General features: G+C 48.3%; 2 protein-coding genes across 4 annotated transcripts in view; one reads left to right on the plus strand and one right to left on the minus strand.

The window, feature by feature from the left end:
• The window catches only part of RABGAP1L (RAB GTPase activating protein 1 like), a 553255-nt gene that overhangs the window by 16106 nt on the left and 513253 nt on the right, over positions 1–23896 (plus strand). The gene's annotated exons all lie outside the window — the stretch shown is intronic.
• On the minus strand, positions 12931–15586 carry LOC128842124 (myb/SANT-like DNA-binding domain-containing protein 2). The gene is made up of 2 exons (XM_054037879.1): positions 14353–15586; positions 12931–13538 (listed from the first exon to the last, which is right to left on the minus strand). The coding sequence occupies exons 1-2, from the start codon at positions 14888–14890 to the stop codon at positions 13396–13398; spliced, it is 681 nt and encodes a 226-aa protein (XP_053893854.1). The 5' UTR covers positions 14891–15586; the 3' UTR covers positions 12931–13395.

Here is a 23896-nt window from a genome sequence, read left to right on the forward strand (position 1 = left end):
AGGTCCAAAGCAACCTAGAAAGAAAAAGCCGAAAAGTCTGGATTTGTTAGGAAAGAGAATTTGACTGCCTTGCTCCAGATGAAGATAGTGAACCAGCAAAAGTTCTTGGCAAAATATGATGTCCTCAGTTGGGAGGGGATGGCTAAGTTCTTTGACAAGCTCCTGGAGGATGCAAGGGATGAGTTCCAGGCCTTCCTCATTGAGGGTAGGCTGGTGGCAAAGACTTCACTCCAGTTGGCACTTGATGCTGCAGATGCCTTTTGTAAGCTATGGCCTCTACAATAAGAAGGGGATCATGGTTATGCAATTCTGGAATAGCAGTAGACATTCAACGTACTACTGAGATGAGGACTTAATTTTTGGTGGACAGTTGCTATTCTCTGATAAGATAGAAGAATGCAAGATTTTATCTAAAGACTTCCGTGCTACCCTCTGTCCTCTGGGAGTGTGTACCCCATTCACTAAGAAGTGCCAATACAAACCTCCTCAACCTTACCAACAACAGCAGAGGCTGCCATTCTATCCCTCAAAGGGCCAGGTCACCTCCAGAAGAAGACAGACAATATCTTCTTTTGAGGTCTAACTCCAGTTTGAACCAGTTGTCTCTGTTCTCCTCCTATGATCGAGAAGCAACCATTTGACTTCTTTGAGGGCAGCGACACAACCAGCAGCAATCTTCCTATTCCTTATCATCATTTTGGAAACAGACTAGCTCTTTTCATCAGCACTTGGCAGACGATAACCTAAGACAAGTGGGTCGTAAATACTGTGGGTCTGCGATATTCAATCTAATTCTGCTCACTTCCCCCTTTCTTCACTCTTCCTCTATTTCCCTTTTCAGGGACCAATCTCACAAGACACTTTTCCTTCAGGAAATCTAGTCACTGCTTAGCCTGGGAGCTATAGAGGAGCTCCACTGTTCTAGGGACAAGGTTTTTACTCCTGCCATCTTTTAATCCCCAAAGCCAAAGGGGGACTGCAATCCATACTCAACCTCTGTGCTCTCAACAAATTCATTAAGCATGTGGGTAACCATATGGAATCTCTAGCATCGATCCTCCCTTCCCTGGATCAAAATGATTGGGTTGTTGTCCTCAGTCTTTGAGATGTGTTTTGTAGTGCTTCCTGGTTACAGAAAATATCTCGGATTTGTTGAAAGGGGTCATCAGTATCAGTATATAGTACTCCCCTTTAGCCTCTCATCACTTTCCTTTTTTCTCTCGCAAATGTGTGATAGTGGTGGCAGCATTCTTAAGGAAAAAGGGTATTCACATCTTCCCTTACCTCAACCACTGGCTGCTCCACGGGTCATCTGAGAATCAGGTTCATTGTCATGTCAAATTCATCTTCCCCCTTGTCAGTCATGGGGGACTCGCCCTGAGTAAAACAAATCACTCATTCTTACTCAGAGAATTGAGTTTATTGGAGTCCTACTCGATTCAATGAGTTCAACTGCATTTCTGTCTCAGCAGAAATTTCAGGTGATTCACAATCTGTGCCTGTCTCTCAGGACTCGCCTATCCACTGTGGCTTGGACTGAGCTGAGGTTGGTTGGCCATATGCAGGGCCAGCTCCAGAGTTTTGGCCGCCCCAAGCAGCCAAACCAAACAAAAAAAGTCGCGATCTGCGGCGGCAATTCGGCGGGAGGTCCTTCACTCCCAGGCGGAGTGAGGGACCGTCCGCTGAATTGCCGCCGAATACCTGGACCTGCCTCCCCTCTCCGGAGTGGCCGCCCCAAGCACCTGCTTGAGAAGCTGGTGCCTGGAGCCGGCCCTGGCCATATGTCCTCATGTACAGAAGTAACCAAGTATGTCAGACTTTCTCTGCAAACTTCAAATGTGGATGAAATTAGTCTATTGGGCCAGAGGCACCACTGCGACAAGTTTTTCTGACTAATAAACAGCGCCGGGTTTGTTACAGTGGTGGATGAACCCAGGCAATGTGTGGGTAGGGGTCCCCTGTTCTCCCCTAGCCTCGGGAGTTGGCAGTTGTAATGGACTCATTTCTAAGGGCATGTCTACATGTACAGTGCTGCAGTGGCTCAGCTGCATCAATTCTGGTGAAGATGCTCTATGCCATCAGCATAATAAAACCACCTCCACGACCAGCAAAACCTGTGTCGGTAGGAGGCAGTCTCCTGCCGACATAGCACAGTCCATATTGGCACTTACGTCGCTCAGGGGGATAGTTTATTCACTCCCATGAGTGACGACATTTCTGCCAACATAAGCTGTAGTGTAGACATAGCTTAATAAGATGGGGCGCTCATATGGAGGGTTCTTGGGCTCCAGGCCTCTGGTTACAGCATGAGGCAAATCTTCATATAAATGTCCTTGAGCTCTGAGCAATCCACAAAGCTTGCCAGGCTTTTCTCCTTCATATCAAGGGACTCTTGGTGCAGATTCTCATTGACCACGCTTCTGTTACGTATTATTGAACAGGTGGTGGTTGAAGAGGCCTGGTGCACCCTGCTGTGTCGAGGCAGTAAACTTTTGGGAGTTTTGCATTGTGGAAAACGCTTCACCTGTGGCTGCACACTTACCTGAAGTGCAGAACCAGCTAGCTGACTTCCTCAGCAGGAGGCTTTCACTCAGTCACAAATGGTTTCTCAAGAAGAATGTTGAGATTGATTTTTCAGATGGGGGGGTGGCATCCCTTCCATCCACTTGTTCGCAACAAAAGCAAACAGGAAATGTCACTAGGTTTGTTCTTGAGCAGGGCATAGCCCATATACCTTTTCTGATGCCTTCATGTTGAAATGGACACTGGTCTAATGTATATATTGCCTCAATTCCTCTTCTGCAAGTCCTTCACAAGCTGAAGTGAGATTGTGCCAGATAGATCCTTATAGCCCTGGAATGGCCAAGGCAGTATTGGTTTTTAGTTCTCCTCAGTCTTAAAGTTCCTCCTCCTTACCCCTGCCTCTTCTCCTGGATTTCCTTTAGCATCCAGGCATGGGCAGCTTCCACCTTTCAGCCTGGCTTCTGACTGGTTAACCAAGAAGAGAGAATGCAATTGTAATGGATGGCCTGGAGGGCCAGTCAGTCTAGAAGTTAGAGCAGGGGTCGGCAGTCTTTCAGAAGTGGTGTGCCGAGTCTTCATTTATTCACTCTAATTTAAGGTTTCGCATGCCGGTAATACATTTTAACGTTTTTAGAAGGTCTTTTTCTATAAGTCTATATTATATAACTAAACTATTGTATGTAAAGTAAACAAGGTTTTCAAAATGTTTAAGAAGCATCATTTAAAATTAAATTAAAATGCTGATCTTACGCCACCAGCCTGCTCAGCTCGCTGCCAACCTGGGGTTCTGTTCACCTAGGCCGGCAGAGGGCTGATCAGGGCCTGCAGCTGGGACCCCAGACCTGGGGGGAGGAGGGGCAGTATTTCAGGGGTCAGGGCAGAGGGCTGGGGACTGGGGGGGGTGCAGGGCAGAAAGCCGGGTGTGTGTTGGGGTGTGGGGGGTTCAGGGCAGAGGGCTGGGGGTGTGGGGGGGTGCAGGGCAGAAAGCCGGGTGTGTGTTGGGGTGTGGGGGGTTCAGGGCTGGGGGCGTGGGGGGTGCAGGGCAGAGGAATGGGTGTGTGTTGGGGTGGGGGGGTGTAGGGCAGAGGGGTGGGGTGCTCGGTTCGTGGAGGTGCTCCCATCCCCCTGCCCTGAGTGGCTCATGGCAGGGGGCTGGAAGGGATATGCCCTGTTCCACCCCCTTCCCCCAGGCTCCGTCCCTACCTCTCTCTGCGTCCTCTATGGAGCTGTGTGCACGCTGCCGCTCTTCCCCCTCCCCCTTGCTAGGGCCATCAGCTGATTGGCGCAGGGAAGGAGAGGAGAAGGGGCAGGAAAGCACCACACTGGGGGAAGAGGTGGGGTAGGGGGGAAGCTTGGCTGCCGCAGAACCAAGCTTCTGCCTCTTGCCCCCACAGGGGAGAGTGGTGGGCGGTGGGGCTGGGGGCCGGCACTGCAGCAGGGAGCTGTGTGCCACTTAAAATTGGCTCGCGTGCCGTAGGTTGCCGACACCTGAGTTAGAAGATGTGGCTCTTCGTCTCTGCTTGGTTGTGGGGCCTCAGTGTTTAAGACTGGCGGTGGGGAGGTAGGGGGACTCGGGCCCTCCCTTGCCACCAGGTCCCAGCCCAGGGCCCCGTGTGTGTGTTTGTGTCAACCCCTGAACAGGGGCAGCCCTCCTGGCAGGGTGTCTAAATTCATTTCCCTGGGCTACTTCCTATCAGTCTATTCGGTTTGGGGTATGGTTCCTGTAGTCTGCTTAGCTGAGTGGTCTGCTTCCATAGGGTCCTCCCATGGGTTTTGAGTGGCACCTCATCATGGTTCCAGGCTCCTGTGGACAGGTGGCTGCAAGTTGGGGAGACCAAGCCCCACAATGTGTCTGGGCTTTGCCCACTCCGTTGCCGTTGGAGCTGGAGGCTTCTAGGTCTCCTCCAAAGTCTCCTTTGGCTAGGGAGACAGTGCTTCCTCTCAGATGGCTGCATTGATGGGCCAGGTTAGTGATCCTTCCCCTCAGTTAGAGAGGTGGCTAGCTCCTGCTTCTTTGCCAGTCAGCCCTGAACTGAGCCAGGCACTTTCCTTTTTTCCTCCTTCCAGGCTGGCATTGGCTTCAGGTATAATGGGGCAGGGCTAGCTGGGCCCAGAAGCTCTCTTTAACCCCCGATATGCTGGCTGGCCATTGCTCTGTTTCATCAGTGTTCAATAGTGGGTCAAGATGTCCTTCCCAGTGGCAGAAAGCAATCAACAAATCCGGCTTACCTGGCTAAGCATAAACGTTTTTCCAGTTGGGCCTGTTTTTGCAAGGTACAGCCTTCAGAAACAAAGATCCAAGATGTACTAGAGTATCTCCTACATCTTGAAATCTTTGGACCTGCCTTTAATTTTGCCGAGGGCACACTCGGTAGTGATCCAAAACAGTCTTGATTGGTTTGTGCCAAACCAATGGTGGTTAGGTTTCTTAAAGGAGTAACCTGCCTTTTCCCTCCAATCCAGGACTCAGTACCTATTTGGGACATCAACACAGTTTTAGCAGCCTTCGTGGGTCCACCCTTCAAACCAATGACCTGACCTCTTGTGTTTGGCCTTACCTAATCCAGAAGATTCTTTCTTATAGTTATAACTTCGGCCAGAAGAATCTCTGAGCTCACCCATTTGTTGGTGGGCCCTTCTTAATGTTTTTAAAGACAAAGTTCTCAACTAAAGTCTTGTCAGTATTTCATTTAAATCATGTGATATGTCTTCCAGTCTTGTTTCTGAAGCCACTTTCTGTCAAAGATGAGGCATGTCTCTACCTTAAACATTGAGAGCACTGGCTTTTTATCTTGACAGGTTAAAGCCCTTTAGACAGTCGTCTTGTCTTTTTGTTTCCTGTGTGGATCACGAGAGGGATCAGATGGTATTGAGTTAAACAGTATTTCACTGGATTGCTTTCTGCATCAGTTGAGTGTGTGGTGTAGCCTGTATTCCTGCTCCATAGATGCTCTCAGCTCATTTGTTGAGGGCCCAACTCATGTCAGTGACTTTCCTCAGGATGTTCTCATATTAAACATTTGTGGGACTGCTACTTGGTCCTCAGTACATACATTTATCTGGCACTATGCAGTCACAATGGCCTTTTAGGTCTGATGCAAACTTTGGCAAGGTGGTGCTGCAAACATTGTTCAGGTAGACTCCAATCCCATCTGCAAACTATACTGCTTTGCAGTAGAATACATGTCTGCAAGCATTTGAAGAAGAAAAAAATGTTACTTACCTGTTGTTCTTTGAGATGTGGGTGCAGGTGTTTATTCCATGACTTACTCTCCATCCCCTCTCCGTCAGAGTCTTAAGCCAGTGTCTCCAGTGTGAAGGAACTGAGAGGTGTTGGGGCATGGCCCTTATATAGCCTCAGGATGGGCTACTAGAAGGCATAGGGCATATGCATTTTCTTGGTGGGTACTGCTAAGGGAAAAATCTCCAACACCAGCACACTTGGATTGAACACACTTCAGTGGAATACATGCCTGCACCCACATCTCAAAGGATAACAGTTACAGAGCAAGTAACCTTTTTGTAGCTAGTAGTCAGTCTGGAGTTAAGCTGGAGGCTGAATCTAAAATACTTGTGTCTCAAAGCACTTTTACAAAGAGTCTAAGGCCTTGGCTACACTTGCTAGTTACAGCACTGTAAAGGCTCCCCCAGCGCTGTAACTCACTCCCCGTCGAAACTGGCAAGGCATTTGCAGCGCTGTATCTCCGTGGGTGCAGCGCTGCATGTACTCCACCTCTCCGAGAGGAATAGCAAGTATTGCACTGCTGCTGCAGCGGCAGTGTGGCCGCTCAATGCGCTGTGAATGGCCTCCAGAATTATTCGGCAGTATCCCACAATGCCTGTTCTAGCCACTCTGGTCATCAGTTCAAACTCTACTGCCCTGGCCTCAGGTAACCAACCATGTGACCGACCCTTTACATTTCCCGGGAATTTTAAAAATCCCCTTCCTGTTTGCTCAGCCCGGCGTGGCGTGGAGCGCTATCAGTGAATCTTTGGAGATGACCATGCCTCCATGCGCCAAGCAATAGCATGGAGCAATAGCGAGTTGCTGGACCTCATCAGTGTTTGGGGGGAGGAAGCTGTACAGTCCCAGCTGCGCTCCAGCCGTAGGAATTACGATACCTTCGGGAAGGTATCAAAGGACATGATGGAAAGGGGCCATGACTGGGACGCCCTGCAGTGCAGGATTAAAGTGAAGGAGCTGCGGAGTGCCTACCGCAAAGCCTGCAATGCAAACGGCCGCTCGGGTGCTCCCCCTGCGACCTGCCAATTCTACAAAGAGCTGGATGCGATACTTGGGGTTAACCCCACCTCCACTCCGAGCACCACCATGGACACTTCAGAGCCGGTGTGGGGGGGCTGGTGGGGAGGAGGAGGAGGAAAACAGGAGTGATGGTGGTGGGCTGGATGGAGACACCCCGGAATCCCTGGAGCCATGCAGCCAGGAGCTCTTCTCGAGCCAGGAGGAAGGTAGCCAGTCGCAGCGGCCAGTACTTGGTGGAGGACAAACAGAAGAGCAGGTTCCCGGTAAGGGTTTTTTTTTTTTTTTTCAGGAAGGAATTTTTTCGGTGCGGGCTCTTTGGGAGAGGAGGGTTAGGCATGCATGCCTAGATGCGGAATAGTGCATTGATGTGGTTTATCACATCGCGGTAATCGGCCTTGGTAATCTCCTCGAAAGTCTCATCCAGAATGTGTGCAATGCGCTTGCGCAGGTTTATCGGGAGAACCACCGTGATCCTTGTCCCAGGCTAACATGTCCGCGCCACTGTGCCGCAAGGGGCGGGGGGACCATTGCTGCACACAGGCAAGCTGCATATGGGCCAGGGCGGAAGCTGCATTGCAGTAGAAGACCCTCCCTTGCTTCCCAGGTCACCCTCATCAGCGAGATATCGTCCAGGACGAACTCCTGTGGAAAGTGTTGGGACAGTGTTCAGTGTAGGTGCCCCCTGAAGCTGTTGGCTCTCCCCAAGGCACAGAAACCCAGAGGACAGTGCAGCCCTGAAACAATCAGTCCCTCTTACTCACCATTTTGAGGTTCCCGGGGGATGTGTGCTCTGTTTTGGACGTGAAAATTATGCTATTGTGTAGACCCTGTGTGTTTCCTACTCCTTAAGTGTGGTGGGGAATCATTACTCTGTCTGGTATAAACAATGCTGCCTCTGTTAAATGGTATGTTTTGCCTATACAGCTGCATCAACTTTGAGACCTCAGCCGTCCCTCTTATCGCCTGCTAAGAGACTGCAAAGACTCAAGAAGAGACCGCGAAAAAACAAAGACGACATGCTGCAAGAAGTGATGCGGCAATCTATTAAAGAGAATGAGAAAGAAAGCACAGAACTGGAGGGAGAGAGAAAGCAGGATCCGCCAGGAAAACGCAGCGCACCGGCAGCAAAGCACTGATAGGCTCATAAGCATCCTGGAGCCCCAAGCAGATGCTATCCAGGAGCTGGTAGCCATGCAGAAAGAGGAGCAGTACCGCAAACGCCACCCCCCCCACAGCCCTTGTCCCAAAACTCTTTCCGTTGTGCCCCACTGTCACCTCCAACCCACTTTTCCCCAACTTCTGTTTTCTTCATGCCACCCGCTGCCTCCAACACCAGTATCTTCACCACCCAGCCCTGAAAACCACGACCCTTACCCTCTGCACTCAACCCCCATTACCATGCAGTATAGCTGTCCTGAAGTGCAGCACTCACTGCACAGCACACCAGACAGGACATACGCGAATCTGTGATTGTACTGTTCCCCACTCCACCCCCTTGTTTCTTTTCAATAAATAATTTTTTTTTCTTTTCAATAAATGGATGCTTTGGCTTTGAAAACATTCTTTTTGAAAACATTCTTTATTATTGCATAAAGTAAAAGACTCCTTAGCCCAGGAAATAAACATACACTGCAAGTCTGCTTGTCTGCTAAGCAGACCCTGATTCCTAAAGATTGGAACTACTGCACTTCACTCCTATGCAGGGCACCAGATATCATTGCTGGTTTTCAGCCTCAAATTGCTCCCTCAAGGCATCCCTAATCCTTGCAGCCCCGTGCTGGGCCCCTGTAATAGCCCTGCTCTCTGGCTGTGCAAATTCAGCCTCCACGTATTGAACCTCGGAGGCCCATGCCTGAGTGAAGCTTTCACCCTTCCCCTCACAAATATTATGGAGGGCACAGCACGCGGATATAACCGCGGGGATGCTGTTTTCGGCCAAGTCCAGCTTCCCATACAGAGATCGTCAACGGCCCTTTAAACGCCAAAGGCACACTCCACAGTCATTAGGCACCGGCTCAGCTGAACCGTTCCTTGCTGCTGTCAAGGCTCCCTGTGCAGGGTTTCATGAGCCACGGCATTAATGGGTAAGCGGGATCTCCAAGGATCTCAATGGGCATTTCAACTTCCCCTACCGTGATCTTCCGCTCTGGGAAAAAAGTCCCGGCCTGCATCTTCCTGAACAGCCAAGTGTTCCGAAAGATGCGTGCGTCATGCACCTTTCCGGGCCAGCCTGTGTTAATGTCAATGAAACGCCCACAGTGATCTACAAGCGCCTGGAGAACCATAGAGAAATACCCCTTCCGATTAATGTACTCGGATCATAGGTGGGGTGGTGCCAGAATAGGAATGTGCGTCCCATCTATTGCCCCTCCACAGTTAGGGAACCCCATTTGTGCAAAGTCATCCACTATTTCCTGCACGTTACCCAGAGTCATGGTGGTTCTGAGTAGGATGCAATTAATGGCCTTGCAAACTTGCATCAACACGATTCCAACGGTCGACTTTCCCACTCCAAACTGGTTTGCGACCGACCGGTAGCTGTCTGGAGTTGCCAGCTTCCAGATTACAATAGCCACCCGCTTCTCCACTGGCAGGGCAGCTTTCAATCTCGTGTCCTTGCGCCGCAGGGTGGGGGCGAGCTCCTCACACAGTCCCATGAAAGTGGCTTTTCTCATCCGAAAGTTATGCAGCCACTGCTCGTCATCCCAGACTTCCATGACGATGTGATCCCACCACTAGGTGCTTGTTTTCTGAGCCCAAAAGCGGCATTCCACGGTGCTGAGCATGTCTGTGAATGCCACAAACAATTTCGTGTCGTACGTGTTACGCGGCTCGATAGCATCATCGGACTCCTCACCCTCACTCTCACTGTCACTTTGGATCTTAAGGAATAGTTCGACAGCCAAACGTGACGTGCTGGTGAGACTCGTCAGCATACGCCTCAGCAGTTCGGACTCCATTTCCCGCAGACAGATCGCGCTGCACAGAAACTGTTGAAAGATGGCGCCAAAGGTGGACGGAAACAAAGGGATTTCTGGGATGCGAAGCGATGCATCATGGGGCGTTGGGACAGGACCCAGAATCCCCTGCACCCACGCCCCCTTCCCACAACCCACAGCACCAGAATGGGAAATGGTGCTCTGTAGGATAGGTGCCCATAATGCACCGCTCCCAATAGCGCTGCAGATGTGGCCACGACAGTGCGCTGGGCAGCTGTCAGTGTGGACAGACTGCAGTGCTTTCCTTACTCAGCTGCACGAAGTCAGGTTTAACTCACAGTGCTGTACATCTGCAAGTGTAGTCAAGGCCTAAGCATTATCCTAATTTTGCAGATAGGGTACCTGCGGCACAGAGGTGAAGTGACTTGCCCAAAGTCATACGAGTCCAGTGCCATTGTTGGGTGGGGCTGGTGCAGTTTATAATGAGGTTACAACTTGATTGTTTGAAGAAATGTGACTCATTCAATTTCTTAGAGACAAAATTGAAGTCACTTCTCAGTACTTCCTACTAGGGTATGTCTACACTACGAAATTAGTTCGAATTTATAGAAGCCGGTTTTATTGACACCGGTTGTATACAGCCAATTGTGTGTGTCCCTACATAAAATGCTCTAGGTGCTCTAGTCGGCGCACCGCGTCCACAGTACGAGGCTAGCGTCGACTTCCGGAGCATTGCACTATGGGTAGCTATCCCACAGTTCCCGCAGTCTCCGCCGCCCCTTGGAATTCTGGGTTGAGATCCCAATGCCCGGATGATGCAAAAACAGTGTCGTGGGCGGTTCTGGGTACATGTCGTCAGGCCCCTCCCCCCCGTCACAGAAACGGCAGACAATAGATTCGCGCCTTTTTACCTGGGTTACCTGTGCAGACAACATACCACGGCAAGCATGGAGCCCGCTCAGCTCAGCTGAACTCACCGTCACCATATGTCCTCTGGGTGCCAGCAGACGTGGGACTGCATTGCTACAGAGCAGCAGCTGCTAACTGCGTTTTGGCGGTAGACGGTGTAGCATGAGTAATAGCCATGGGGCTGGCAGCCGTAGGGCTGCATTGCACCAGCCCCTTGCCGGGAGATGGTATATTATGACTGGTATCCATCATCGTCGTACTGGAGTGGCTGTCAATCATGGCCACCTGGGCAGACATGCTACTGTTTCGATGATGATGGCTACCTGTCGTAATATACTATTTTCTGCCAATTGCCCAGTATTGTCTGCTAAGCACCCAGAAGAGGCCGAGGGCGATGCTGGGTGCTGGCGGACGTGGGGCTGGCAGACGTGGGGCTGCATTGCTACCCAGCAGCAGCCCCTTGCCTTTTGGCAGACGATGGTATATTATGACTGGTAACCGTCGTCATCATACTGGAGAGGCTATCACTCATGCTGCACCGTCGGCTGCCAGCTTAAGATGTAAAAAATAGATTTGTTCTGTATTCATTTGCTTCCCTTTCCTCCGTGAAATCAACGGCCTGCTAAGCCCAGGGTTTTCAGTTTAATCTTTGTGGGGACCATTCTGTGTGACAGTTATTTGTGTTTCTCCCTGATGCACAGCCACCTTTCTTGATTTTAATTCCCTGTTCCTGTACCTGTACGCCATGTCGTCACTCGGCCCTCCCTCCCTCCTTCTCCTGGTCCATCAGATACTAGTTTCGCGCCTTTTTTCTGACCAGGCGCCATAGCTAGCACTGGGATCATGGAGCCTGCTCAGATCACCGCGGCAATTATGAGCACTATGAACACCACGCGCATTGTCCTGGAGTATATGCAGAGCCAGGACATGCCAAGGCGAAACCCGGACCAGCCAAGGAGGCGATTGCAGCGCAGCGAAGAGAGTGATGAGGAAATTGACATGGACATAGACCTCTCACAAGGCACAGGCCCCAGCAATGTGGAAATCATGGTGTCACTGGGGCAGGTTCATGCCGTGGAACGCCGATTCTGGGCCCGGGAAACAAGCACAGACTGGTGGGACCGCATCGTGCTGCAGGTATGGGACGATTCCCAGTGGCTGCGAAACTTTCGCATGCGTAAGGGCACTTTCATGGAACTTTGTGACTTGCTTTCCCCTGCCCTGAAACGCCAGGATACCAAGATGAGAGCAGCCCTCACAGTTGAGAAGCGAGTGGCGATAGCCCTGTGGAAGCTTGCAACGCCAGACGGCTACCGGTCAGTCGGGAATCAATTTGGAGTGGGCAAATCTACGGTGGGGGCTGCTGTGATCCAATTTGCCAGGGCAATGAAAGACCTGGTGATATCAAGGGTAGTGACTCTGGGCAACGTGCAGTCAATAGTGGATGGTTTTGCTGAAATGGGATTCCCAAACTGTGGCGGGGCCATAGACGGAACCCATATCCCTATCTTGGCACCGGAGCACCAAGCCACCGACTACGTAAACCGCAAGGGGTACTTTTCAATGCTGCTGCAAGCCCTGGTGGATCACAAGGGACGTTTCACCAACATCAACGTGGGATGGCCGGGAAAGGTACATGATGCTTGTGTCTTCAGGAACTCTGCTCTGTTTCGAAAGCTGGAGGAAGGGACTTTCTTCCCGGACCAGAAAGTAACCGTTGGGGATGTTGAAATGCCTATCGTGATCCTTGGGGACCCAGCCTACCCCTTAATGCCATGGCTCATGAAGCCGTACACAGGCAGCCTGGACAGGAGTCAGGACCTGTTCAACTACAGGCTGAGCAAGTGCCGAATGGTGGTGGAATGTGCATTTGGACGTTTAAAAGCGCGCTGGCGCAGCTTACTGACTCGCTCAGACCTCAGCGAAAAGAATATCCCCATTGTTATTGCTGCTTGCTGTGCGCTCCACAATATCTGTGAGAGTAAGGGGGAGACATTTATGGCGGGGTGGGAGGTTGAGGCAACTCGCCTGGCCGCTGATTACACGCAGCCAGACACCAGGGCGGTTAGAGGAGCACAGCAGGGCGCGGTGCGCATCAGAGTAGCTTTGAAAACGAGTTTTGTGACTAGCCAGGCTACTGTGTGAAACTTCTGTTTGTTTCTCCTTGATGAACCCTCCAACCCCCCCCCCCACCCGGTTCACTCTACTTCCCTGTAAACCAACCACCCCACCCCACCCTCCCCTCCCCAATTCGAGCACCGCTTGCAGAGGCAATAAAGTCATTGTTTTTTCACATTCATGCATTCTTTATTAGTTCCTCACAGAAGTAGGGGGATAATTGCCAAGGTAGTCTGGGATGGGTGGGGGAGGAGGGATGGAAAAGGACACACTGCATTTTAAAACTTTAACTCTTATTGAAGGCCAGCCTTCTGATGCTTGGGCGATCATCTGGGGTGGAGTGACTGGGTGGCCGGAGGCCCCCCCACCGTGTTCTTGGGCGTCTGGGTGAGGAGGCTATGGAACTTGGGGAAGAGGGCTGTTGGTTACACAGGGGCTGTAGCGGCGGTCTCTGCTCCTGCTGCCTTTCCTGCAGCTCAACCATACGCTCGAGCATATCAGTTTGATGCTCCAGCAGACGGAGCATTGCCTCTTGCCGTCTGTCTGCAAGCTGACGCCACCTATCGTCTTCAGCCCGCCATTTGCTCTTTTCATCCCGCCATTCAGCCCGCCACCTCTCCTCTCGTTCATATTGTGCTTTTCTCATCTCCGACATTGCCTCCACGCATTCTGCTGTGCTCTATCAGCGTGGGAGGACATCTGCAGCTCCGTGAACATATCGTCCCTCGTCCTACGTTTTCTCTTTCTAATGTTCACTAGCCTCTGCGAAGGAGAAACATTTGCAGCTGGTGGAGGAGAAGGGAGAGGTGGTTAAAAAAGACACATTTTAGAGAACAATGGGTACACTCTTTCATTACAAGGTCGCATATTTCGGCTTGCAGGCAGCCATGGTAGTCCACAGTGTTTTGGCTTTTTTAACCTTCTTAACATGCGGGAAAGGTTTCAAACAGCAGCGCATTTCCCATATCAAGGATGAATTGGGTTGTCCATTTAAAATGGGTTTTCAATGTAAAAGGTGGGGCTGCGGTTTCCCGGTTAACATGCGGCACAAACACAAGTAACCCCCCCTCCCCCTCACGATTCTCTGGGATGATCACTTCACCCCTCCCCTCCACCGCGTGGTTAACAGCGGGGAACATTTCTGTTCAGAAGAGCAGGAACGGGCGCCTCTGAATGTCCCCTTAATAAAATCACCCCATTTCAACCAGGTGACCGTGAATGATATCACTCTCCTGAGGATAACAAAGAGAGATAAGGAATGGATGTTGTCTGCATGCCAGCAAACACCGGGACTATACGCTGCCATGCTTTGTTATGCAATGATTCCAGACTACGTGCTACTTGCCTGGCGTGGTAAAGTGTCCTACCATGGCGGACGGGATAAGGCAGCCCTCCCCAGAAACCTTTTGCAAACGCTTTGGGAGTACATAAAGGAGAGCTTTCTGGAGATGTCCCTGGAGGATTTCCGCTCCATCCCCATACACGTTAACAGACTTTTCCAGTAGATGTACTGGCCACGATTGCCAGGGCAAATTAATCATTAAACACGCTTGCTTTTTTGTGTGTAATGTTTACAAATATTTACAAAGTTACACTCACCAGAGGTCTCCTGTGTGCCCTGAGGGTCTTGGGTGAGTTCGGGGGTTACTGGTTCCAGGTCCAGGGTCACAAACATATCCTGGCTGTTGGGGAAACCAGTTTCTCCGCTTCCTTGCTGCTGTGAGCTACCTACAGTACCTCCATCCTCATCTTCCTCGTTCCCCGAACCGTCTTCCTTGTGTGTTTCTCCAGTGAGAGAGTCATAGCACACGGTTGGGGTAGTGGTGGCTGCACCCCCTAGGATCGCATGCAGCTCCGCGTAGTAGCGGCAAGTTTGCGGCTCTGCCCCGGACCTTCCGTTTGCTTCTCTGGCTTTGTGGTAAGCTTGCCGTAGCTCCTTAATTTTCACGCGGCACTGCTGTGTGTCCCTGTTATGGCCTCGGTCCTTCATGGCCTTGGAGATCTTTTTTAATACTTTTCCATTTCTTTTACTGCTACGGAGTTCAGCTATCACTGCTTCATCTCCCCATATGGCGAGCAGATCTCGTACCTCCCGTTCTGTCCATGCTGGAGCTCTTTTGCGATCCTGGGACTCCATCACGGTTACCTGTGCTGATGAGCTCTGCGTGGTCACCTGTGCTCTCCACGCTGAGCAAACAGGAAATGAAATTCAAACGTTCGCGGGTCTTTTCCTGTCTACCTGATCAGTGCATCTGAGTTGAGAGTGCTGTCCAGAGCGGTCACAATGAAGCACTGTGGGATAGCTCCCGGAGGCCAATAACGTCGAATTCCATCCACATTACCCCAATTCCGACCCGCAAAGGCCGGTTTTATCGCTAATCCCCTCGTCGGAGGTGGTGAAAGAAACCGGTTTAAAGGACCCTTTAAGTCGAAAGAAAGGGCTTCGTTGTGTGGACGTGTCCAGGCTTAATTCGGTTTAACGCTGCTAAAGTCGACCTAAACCCGTAGTGTAGACCAGAGCCTAGACTCAATAAGGTATAATTTTATATTCAAGGTGCTGTGTATCCTATGCAGTAGTGACCCTTGAATTTTATACATAAAAACTTCACTTTACGTGCATTACACCCCTCACTCCCAGTCCTTTCCTCCTTATCACAGAGCAGTTTAAGATGCACTGTATCCCTTGTATTAATTTTCTATAAATTGTTTAGTCCTTCCTCTATCAAACTTCAATATGGAATGGATTTTTGTATTGCAATGTGTAACTGCATTGTAGAAGTTGTCAAGATGGATTCTTGAGGTTTTAATAACTAGTTTGGGGATTAGAGGCAGTTTTTTGACACCTAACTGGTGTTTGAGACTTCTGATACTCTGGAGGGGAGGTATCTCCCCTTTCCATCTTCCTTTTGGTGAGGGGTGGAAGGTGTGGCAATTTGCCTGAACGTTGTTAAGTTTGGACTTAATCTATTTTCTCTTTCCGCTAGGGAGGGTCTGATGTCTAAAGTCCTCTGCCAAGGACAACCTGCCTGCTACAGTTGAAAACTTTCTTTCATGGATCTTGATAGGTGTAAGAGGATGATGTGACTGTGACAAATTAGCCTTAGACTGTTAAGAGCCTTTTATTAGAATCTTTAATTAGATCTGTAATCAAATGGGAGTCACTGAAGTATATGGAGCACTGTTGTCATGATCACATGTATCTGGAAAGCCCAGAAGCGATGCTGCTACTTTCAGTAAAAATAGAATATTGAGCCTCATGGACTTTTTTAGGATGGATTGGTAAACAAGTCTTTACTTTCCTTGAAGGTGCTAAGATGTCATGGTGATGGGTAACCTTATGAAAAAACTAGTGAAATGCTAACTTCCTAAGAGGCATGGGAGCTGCCCTTGGAGTCCTGAGAGGGTTAAATAATAGGTTTAAATTAAAAGGATCCCACCCAAATATTATTAGGTTCTTGAGTAGATTGAAAGTTGCATTGCATCTGAGTCTCTTGTTGGTTTGTAGTCTTTGAAGCTGTTAGGTAACCATTTGAGACTAATTAGAGGCAGAAATAATTTACATAGCTAACATTGTTTTGGGAGACCACATTTGTCCCATCTAACAGATGATGAATATTTCTTAATTTCTAGACATTTCAGGCTGTTGAGCTGGGCTAACAGCTGCAATTTTAATTCAAGCATGATAAGATTCATCTTGCATATAGTATGTCAATTCTATGTGTTTTAGGGACATCATGCCAGATTTTTTATAGGAAGGATGCATATCTCAAACATCTCCACACATGGATAATTCAGCAGTTAAGTAAGAATTTTAACCTTTCTTTCTAGAGGAAAAGACCTTATTTAAGGATTGACTTTTTGATGGGAATTAGGTGCCTAATTTGTTTGAAAACTTCCCCAATGTCTCAGTAACACCCGATAAAAACTTCTGTAGTAGATCGTTTGTCACTTGTGTTGCTTTGCTTTTAATTTAAAAAATTGGAAATATTTAAAAACACTGTGGTTGAAAGGCAATAACATTTCAGTGAGTTGCTAGCTGAATAAATAATTTAATTAAGCAGAAACGAAACTTAAACTGTAGCCTACACAGTGGAGAATCATAAATGTGTAACTTGGATTCTGTTTGCACATACAAAAATAATAGCTGTTCATCTTGAAAAAGATGTAACCTCGCCCTTCCCTTGCTACTGGATTTCAAAGGATTTAGAGTAAATTTAGCTTGCTTATCTGCAGCATAAGCAGTAATCAAGAAAACAAGTTTTTTTTTTTAATCTCTGTACTGTGTGTAAAATGTTGTGATTTTTCTCTGAAATGTGACTGTACAAAAATGGCTTTGCTGGCAATGGACCCCAGGATCTATATTTTTGTCCATGATTTCTGTATCTTTTGTATTTAAAAAGAAATAACTGCCAGCCCTGCAAACTTTAAGTAGGCCGAGGGTCATGCTAGGTTTGTTCCTTTTCTTGCATCATGCTCTCTGCATGTAAAGGAGGCTGAGAACAAGATGCTAGCTAGTGGTCTGTGGTTGAATCTTACTTTCTCTCCTGCCACAAAAAGTCCTCAGCCTTTCTCTTGGCAGGTTTAGAATTAATTTGAAAATAAATATTAACTCATCAAACTACAAATCTAAACAAGATCACACAGAAAGTCTGGTGGAGCAGGGAATTGAACCCAGGTCTCCCAAGTGCCAGGCTAGAACATCTAGGTCCCAACTGTTGGCTGTACATCTTTTTTTGTTAATTCCGTCATGGAATATGTAGCATATTTATAGTATATAGAAAACAGTAGCATTCTGTTTAGTCAAACGCTTTACTTTCATTTCTGTCAGAGAATCAGGAAAATCTATTTGAAAAATAAAAGATCAATAGCTTAGCTTCATGCCTTGTTTTGGGACCCTTTTGGGTAGCATATCAAAGGCCTTGATATCAGTTAAAAATGTGATGACACTGTAGGGTTTTTTTCTTGGTGGGGAGAAAAGGGGGCTTGCATAATTAAGAGCCTGATTTCTGGTCTAGAATTAGCATTTTAAGATTTCTAAAAATGATTAGTAAGAGGCTTGTCCTTTGACTTTGCTTGTTTACACCCCTCAGCTTGCTCTGATTTGTTTCTCCTTTGTGATAGTTGTTTAGGCTTCATCCAGCATGCTTACCTGAACTACTTCTGTTTCAATGCCATGTACCCCTTGGCTTCCCTGGTATATGTTAACTTTTAATGGTTTCCGTACTTGTAAGATATTACTGCCTTTACAGATAGAAACTGTACTCGTTTATGCATGCTACACAGGTATAGGATAAAGATATATTTTTCCCTTAACCTCAGCTGGTCCCAGCTGTCAACACTTTAAATGATAGCTTGTGTTAGTAATATAGAACTTCCAGTAAACAGAGGACCACTTACTTGAATCCTTCTTGGAGATAAAGAAATGGTTCACCACTTCAATGGAAAGAGAAACCTCTAAGGACAAGTGCTAGAAAATTCAATAATTTTTAATTCTTATGGTCAGTACTGCTGCTTATCTCTCTTTTTCTTGGGGATTGATCCAGGTAAGAGTCCTGTGTGGCCCTCCCATCCCCACCCCCCAAAAAGTTGATGTATCGAAGGACGTCTTGCCAAATCCAGGAAGGCAATTAGGTTGGAAATTCCCTTTATATTTAAAGTTTCTCTTGGGTTCCCTGGCTTATTGCTGTGACCACTTCATTCCCCTCTTTGAATCCCTTCACTTGTTCTCCTGCACTATATAAAATGTAAAATTCTTGCCCTAGCCTTCAAGGTCTTCTACGCCCTCAACTTGTCTGCCCTTGTCCTTATTATGTTGATGCCTGGCATCATATTGAGAGGGGTGGGGGAAAGTAGTGGCATTCTTCTATACTTCACCAACAAACCAAGTTTTAATTACTTGGGGAGACTCCATTCTCAGTAGAATGTGCAGATGTGCAAAATACAGTGTTGTTCTGCTAGGATCCATTGGACTCCTCAGGCTTGGCTCCATGTTGGTGAGGCTTGAGTGCATTGCTGGGCACCTTGAAGGTTGAGCTCAGCTCCTCTTCAGTTGGGTTCAGATGTACCTGTGGGCATTTTGTGCTTGATTACCCCCTAGAAGGAGCTTGGATGCCCCTCTGGGCTATTCTGTGTATCTTGGTCTTGGCTCTTAGTGAAACTTGGATATCTCTCCTGGCTCCACTATAGTTCATTGGCTCCATGGGTCAGATTAGGATCTGAAATAAATGGGTGAAATTTTCCCAAGTCATGACCCCACTCTCTTCTCATCCAAATGTGATGTATGAATATGCATAAATGACTATCCATATTGTTTGTGCACTTAGGTCAACAGTATAACCATTTACTATGGGTGCATCTATACTATGAGCTAGTGGTGTGATTTTCCCTGCTCATGCACACATACTCATGCTATAGCATATCATTGAGCTATCATGAGTATAAATAGCAGCATAGCCATGATACCATAGCTAGTGGCAATGGAGGCACGGCTGAGCCGTGCTGAGTACAAATCCACCTGAAACTGGTGGTGACATACTCTGCATGGCTCAGCTGTACCTCCACTGCTTCTGTTTGTGCTACTGTGGCTGCATGTGCCCTAGCTTGATGAGCGCTAACAATGAGCGTGTACAAGAGCAGGGGAGAAGCACCCTTAGTTCATTTTATAGACATAGCCTGTGTTGACAGTTAACCTAACTGAAATGAATGGGAGAAGTTCACACCTCTCAGCTACTGTTCTGGGTTCTCTTCAGATTTAGGAGATGTCTACTCTAGAGGCACTACAGCAGCACAGCTGTAGTAGTGCAGCTATGCCACTGTAGTGTAGACCCTTAAGGCATGTCTACACTACAAAATTATGTTGACCTAAGTTACATCGGCATACAGTTGCTGCAGTAATTAAATTGGTTTTTACTTGTCCACACTATGCTCGTTTTGTTGGCAGTGTGCGATCTCACCAGGAGTGCTTGTACCGACTGTATGGTCAGTGCAGGGCATTGTGGGATGGCTTCTGAAAGCCAGTAATAGTTGATGCAATGCATTGTCTACACTGACAGTGTGTCTCTGTAACTACATCCATGTTGACTCTATGCCTCTCCTGGAGATTGAATCAAGTCAGCATAGTGGGGCAATTTTATGTAAGCGGGAGTGAAATTTTAGTGTGGACACTTGCATAGTTAGGTTGACGTAAGCTGGCTTGCGTTGATCTAACTGTGTAGTGTAGGGTTACTACATTCAAACATTTAAAAAAGAGGACACTCCACGGGGCCCTGGCCCTGCCCCAACTCTGCCCCTTCTCCGCCCCCATTCCAACCCCTTCCCAAAGTCCCTGCCCCAACTCTGCCCCCTCCTCTGAACACCCCGCATTCCCCCTCCTCCCTCCCGCTCTGATCTTGGTTGGGGGTTGCTAAGTGCTTCCCTGCTCCCCACTCGCCCCGCAGCCCCTATGCCCTTGCCTGCCCTGCTCCTCCTCACCCTGCAGCCTCTGCACCCCCCCGCCCCTGCAGCCTCTGTGCCCCGTGCTCCCCACTCGCCCTGCAGCTTCTGCACCCCCCCGCCCCTGCAGCCTCTGTGCCCCGTGCTCCCCACTCGCCCTGCAGCTTCTGCACCCCCCTGCCCCTGCAGCCTCTGTGCCCCCTGCTCCCCATTTGCCCTGCAGCCTCTCCACACCCCCCCCCCGCCGCCTGTCCTGCTCCCCCCACTCACCCGGCAGAGGGAGAAATGCAGGCTTCAGGTGGACTCAAACACAGCCGCCTGCTCTGTGTGGGAGGAGGGAGCGGGGGAGGGGGAGAGACTGAGACTCTGGCTGCTAGAGGCCCTAGTGGCTGCGAGCGGCTTTCAGTCAGGCCAGGCGTCCAATCAGCTGCGCCGCACTCCACAGGAGGGGAAATCCCGGACATTTCTACTTCATCAGAAATCCCCCCCGGACGGCCATTTAAGGCTGAAAAAGCCGGACATGTCCGGGGAAACCCAGACGGATGGTAACCCTAGTGTAGTGTAGACCAGGCTTTACTACTGTGACTGAAAGGGTTTTTTCTGTTGCTGTACCAAATCCATCTCAAGTTGCGGGTTGTTGCTGCTTACACCCCTCGTTCCCCTCCCCCCCCCCCGGGTGGTGTCAGCTTTTCCCACATTAATGTTTTCTCGGACACTGGCTTTATACCTGGGGATGCTGCTGCCACCGCCTTTTCTGTTTCTCTATTTTCTGTCTTGATTCTGTGTAGTTGTCATTTTACTAAGTTCTATGGTCATCAGGCTCTTCCAGGCAAGAAAAGACCTGAAATTCTGAGATGAAAAACAAGCAGACTTCTTTTTCCTTTGGGCTAGAGGACAAAACTTTTGAATCTGATTTATGTGTAATAGAGAAGTAAAAAGGGTAAAAGACCAATTTTTCTCCCCTTGCAGGTCGTCTTTCCTTTGCAAAATGACAAATTAAGTAGATGAAGAGGGATAAAGCAACTAAATCTGTATGTAGAAACAATTTGAAGAAGGATATTCGTAGATAAAGTGATCAGATTCAGTTGTACAGTATTCAGGGAAACTATAACTGAAAAAAGCAGGGACTAAAAGATAATGAATTTTAAATGTTCAGATGGGTGATATGTGCTTATTTGTTACGCTATGTAACACATAGCGTGACCATTCTTTCTTCATTTTTCTTAGAGTGGAAGAAAGTTGTATTACGTGTAACTTTCTCATTTTGATAGGAGTATAAGCATTCATGTGGGGAGACTTCCGTGGTAAATATTTAATGTATTGTTTTATATGTAAGCATGTGCTTATATTATAAGCACACAGTATAAAAAACCTAATACATTATAAAAAATGTTGAAGAGACCTCTATATCATGTTCATGTTTGCATAATGGTTATATATAAACTTAGATTCACAAGATGATGACTCTTGCCCTGGAGAGCTTCTTCCTTTTCATGGGCAAGTGGATTTTTCAATTTTTAATATGGAAAAATGAGTTCAAATAGTCACCTTGTGAGGGAGAGAGAAAGTGAGATGTGCCTCATAACTGGCAAATATAAGCTGCAACAGTTAAAATTCCAGGTATTCTTCTGGTTAACTCACCACAATAACCAAATGCTGGTTTTGTTTGTGATTTGGGAAAGATATATACACATTCAGGTTGCTTAGGTCATTGAAGTTCATAAGAATCTTTTAAGTAAGATTACGTAAATGTATTACACAACTGACAGCTGTATTTGGCTGCCAATTATCATGTTATGAGCAAATACATTGCAGTACATCAGATTTTTTTTTTTCTCCAATAGGGTCTTACTGCTACTGTTAGCTTTCAGCCTGCCCTGGCATGGGGCTTGCTGGAAATGTTTTATACAGTTTCAATGGGAGTTTTGTGAGCTGGATGCAACCTTGTTGTGGGTGGAGTTAAAACCTCATTGAGACTGGTAGGTGTGAACTCACCCTTCGGTTAAGGTAACTGTAGGGATCTGCTCCAACCTAAGACAAAATGAGTATCTGACGGTTGTTAGGGGGCTTATTCCTTTACCCATTGACTTCCCTGGTCCTTCTCGCATGAACAGAAAGCAACAATACCCGAAGTCCAAAGGTGCAAACAATTCAATGTTTATTGGGGTGAACTTCCAGCAAGCAATGACTCCAATTTCCTTCCTTAGTGTCCCCCTTCCCAGCTCTGACACCACAGACCCTTGCCTGTGTCCCTGTTCCCATTCCCCCCTTAGCAAAACATAATTCCAATTCCCCCACCCCCATTCCCTGTTCCCATCCCCCCCCACTTCCTGATTGACTGCAGACTATATAGTAAAACTTCAGTTCTGCTTAGCTATACCTTAATGAATCATTTTACTGAAATTTAACTAACCAATCCTAACATATTGTAACATGATTATCTAACCAGTTATATCCCACCACCTTAATTGGTTTACACCCAACAAAATTAATTATACAGCAGACAGAAACAATCACAGAACCAAACAATAGGGAAGTGGAGACTACAGTGATAGAACAACACAGAAATGATGATTTTACACCCCAGCTATTGATAAGTGAGTTCTTGCCAGACAGGATGCTATCAAACTAAGTTTTCTTTAAATCTTTTAGGCTCTTCCCTTTCTCTGGAGGTGATAGGCATTATCAGGACAGGATTGTATTCCTAACAGTCCAATAGCACCTTATTTCAATGTGACTAGTTTGTAGGGTGACCAGATTGGGGGGGGGGGTGCTGGCGGAGCAAAAAACAAACCCAAGAGCCCGTGGCGGAGGAAAAAACAAAAACAAAAGCAAAAAGCAGGGGGGGGGGGAAAAGCCGCCGGAGCATAGGAAAAATTGGTGGGGGCTGAGCACCCACCGGCAGCTCCACGCCCCGCCCCCCTGCACCAGCTTGCCTTTGCTCCGCCTCCACCTCCCCTGAGCTGGGTGCCGCGTCCTGCTTCTTCCCCCTCCCTCCAGCGCTTGCGCCGCCATACAGCTGATTAGCGCAAGCCTGGGAGGGAGGGGTGAGGAGGAGGAATGTGGTGTGTTTGGGGAAGAGGCGGGGCCATGGTGGGGATTTGGGGAGGGATCTAATGGGACAGTGAGGGAGCGGGGTTGGGGGTGGAGCAAGGGCAGGAATGTGGGGAGGGATCCAATGGGGGGGAGGGGCGGAGTCGGGGCGGGGGGACACGAGCCCCCTCCGCCTGTGCGCCGGAGGGCAAAATATTGGGACAGTTCACATCCTGACTGAACATCACTCGGGACGCGGGACAAACAAGTAAATATTGGGACAATCCTGATTAAAATGTGGTCACCCTACTAGTTTGGAATGTAAGGATGTGACCATATGCTTCCCAGCTTATGGCTGCCTCTGCTGCTAAGAACAGGGCCTCAGACTGTCACAGTGAGAAAAGGCCCTATAACAGGCCTGCACAACTCGTAAAGCAGCGAGGGCCATATTACTCCAAAGAAAACAGCTGAGGGCCAAAACCCCCGGAACGCCGCCAACCTCCCCCCCAGCGCCACCCAGCCCCCCTGAGCTTGGGCCAAAAGGGGTAATACTGTCTTTAAATTGAACTAAAGATTAACGATTAAGCATGCCGTATAGAAACTGGATATTTAAAGGTGACCTGCATAAGCGAGAGAATCTGTTTGTGCCCTTCTTTGAACAAAGAAGTTCTGAAATATT

Source organism: Malaclemys terrapin, chromosome 8, assembly GCF_027887155.1.
Source record: "Malaclemys terrapin pileata isolate rMalTer1 chromosome 8, rMalTer1.hap1, whole genome shotgun sequence".
NCBI lineage: Eukaryota > Metazoa > Chordata > Testudines > Emydidae > Malaclemys > Malaclemys terrapin.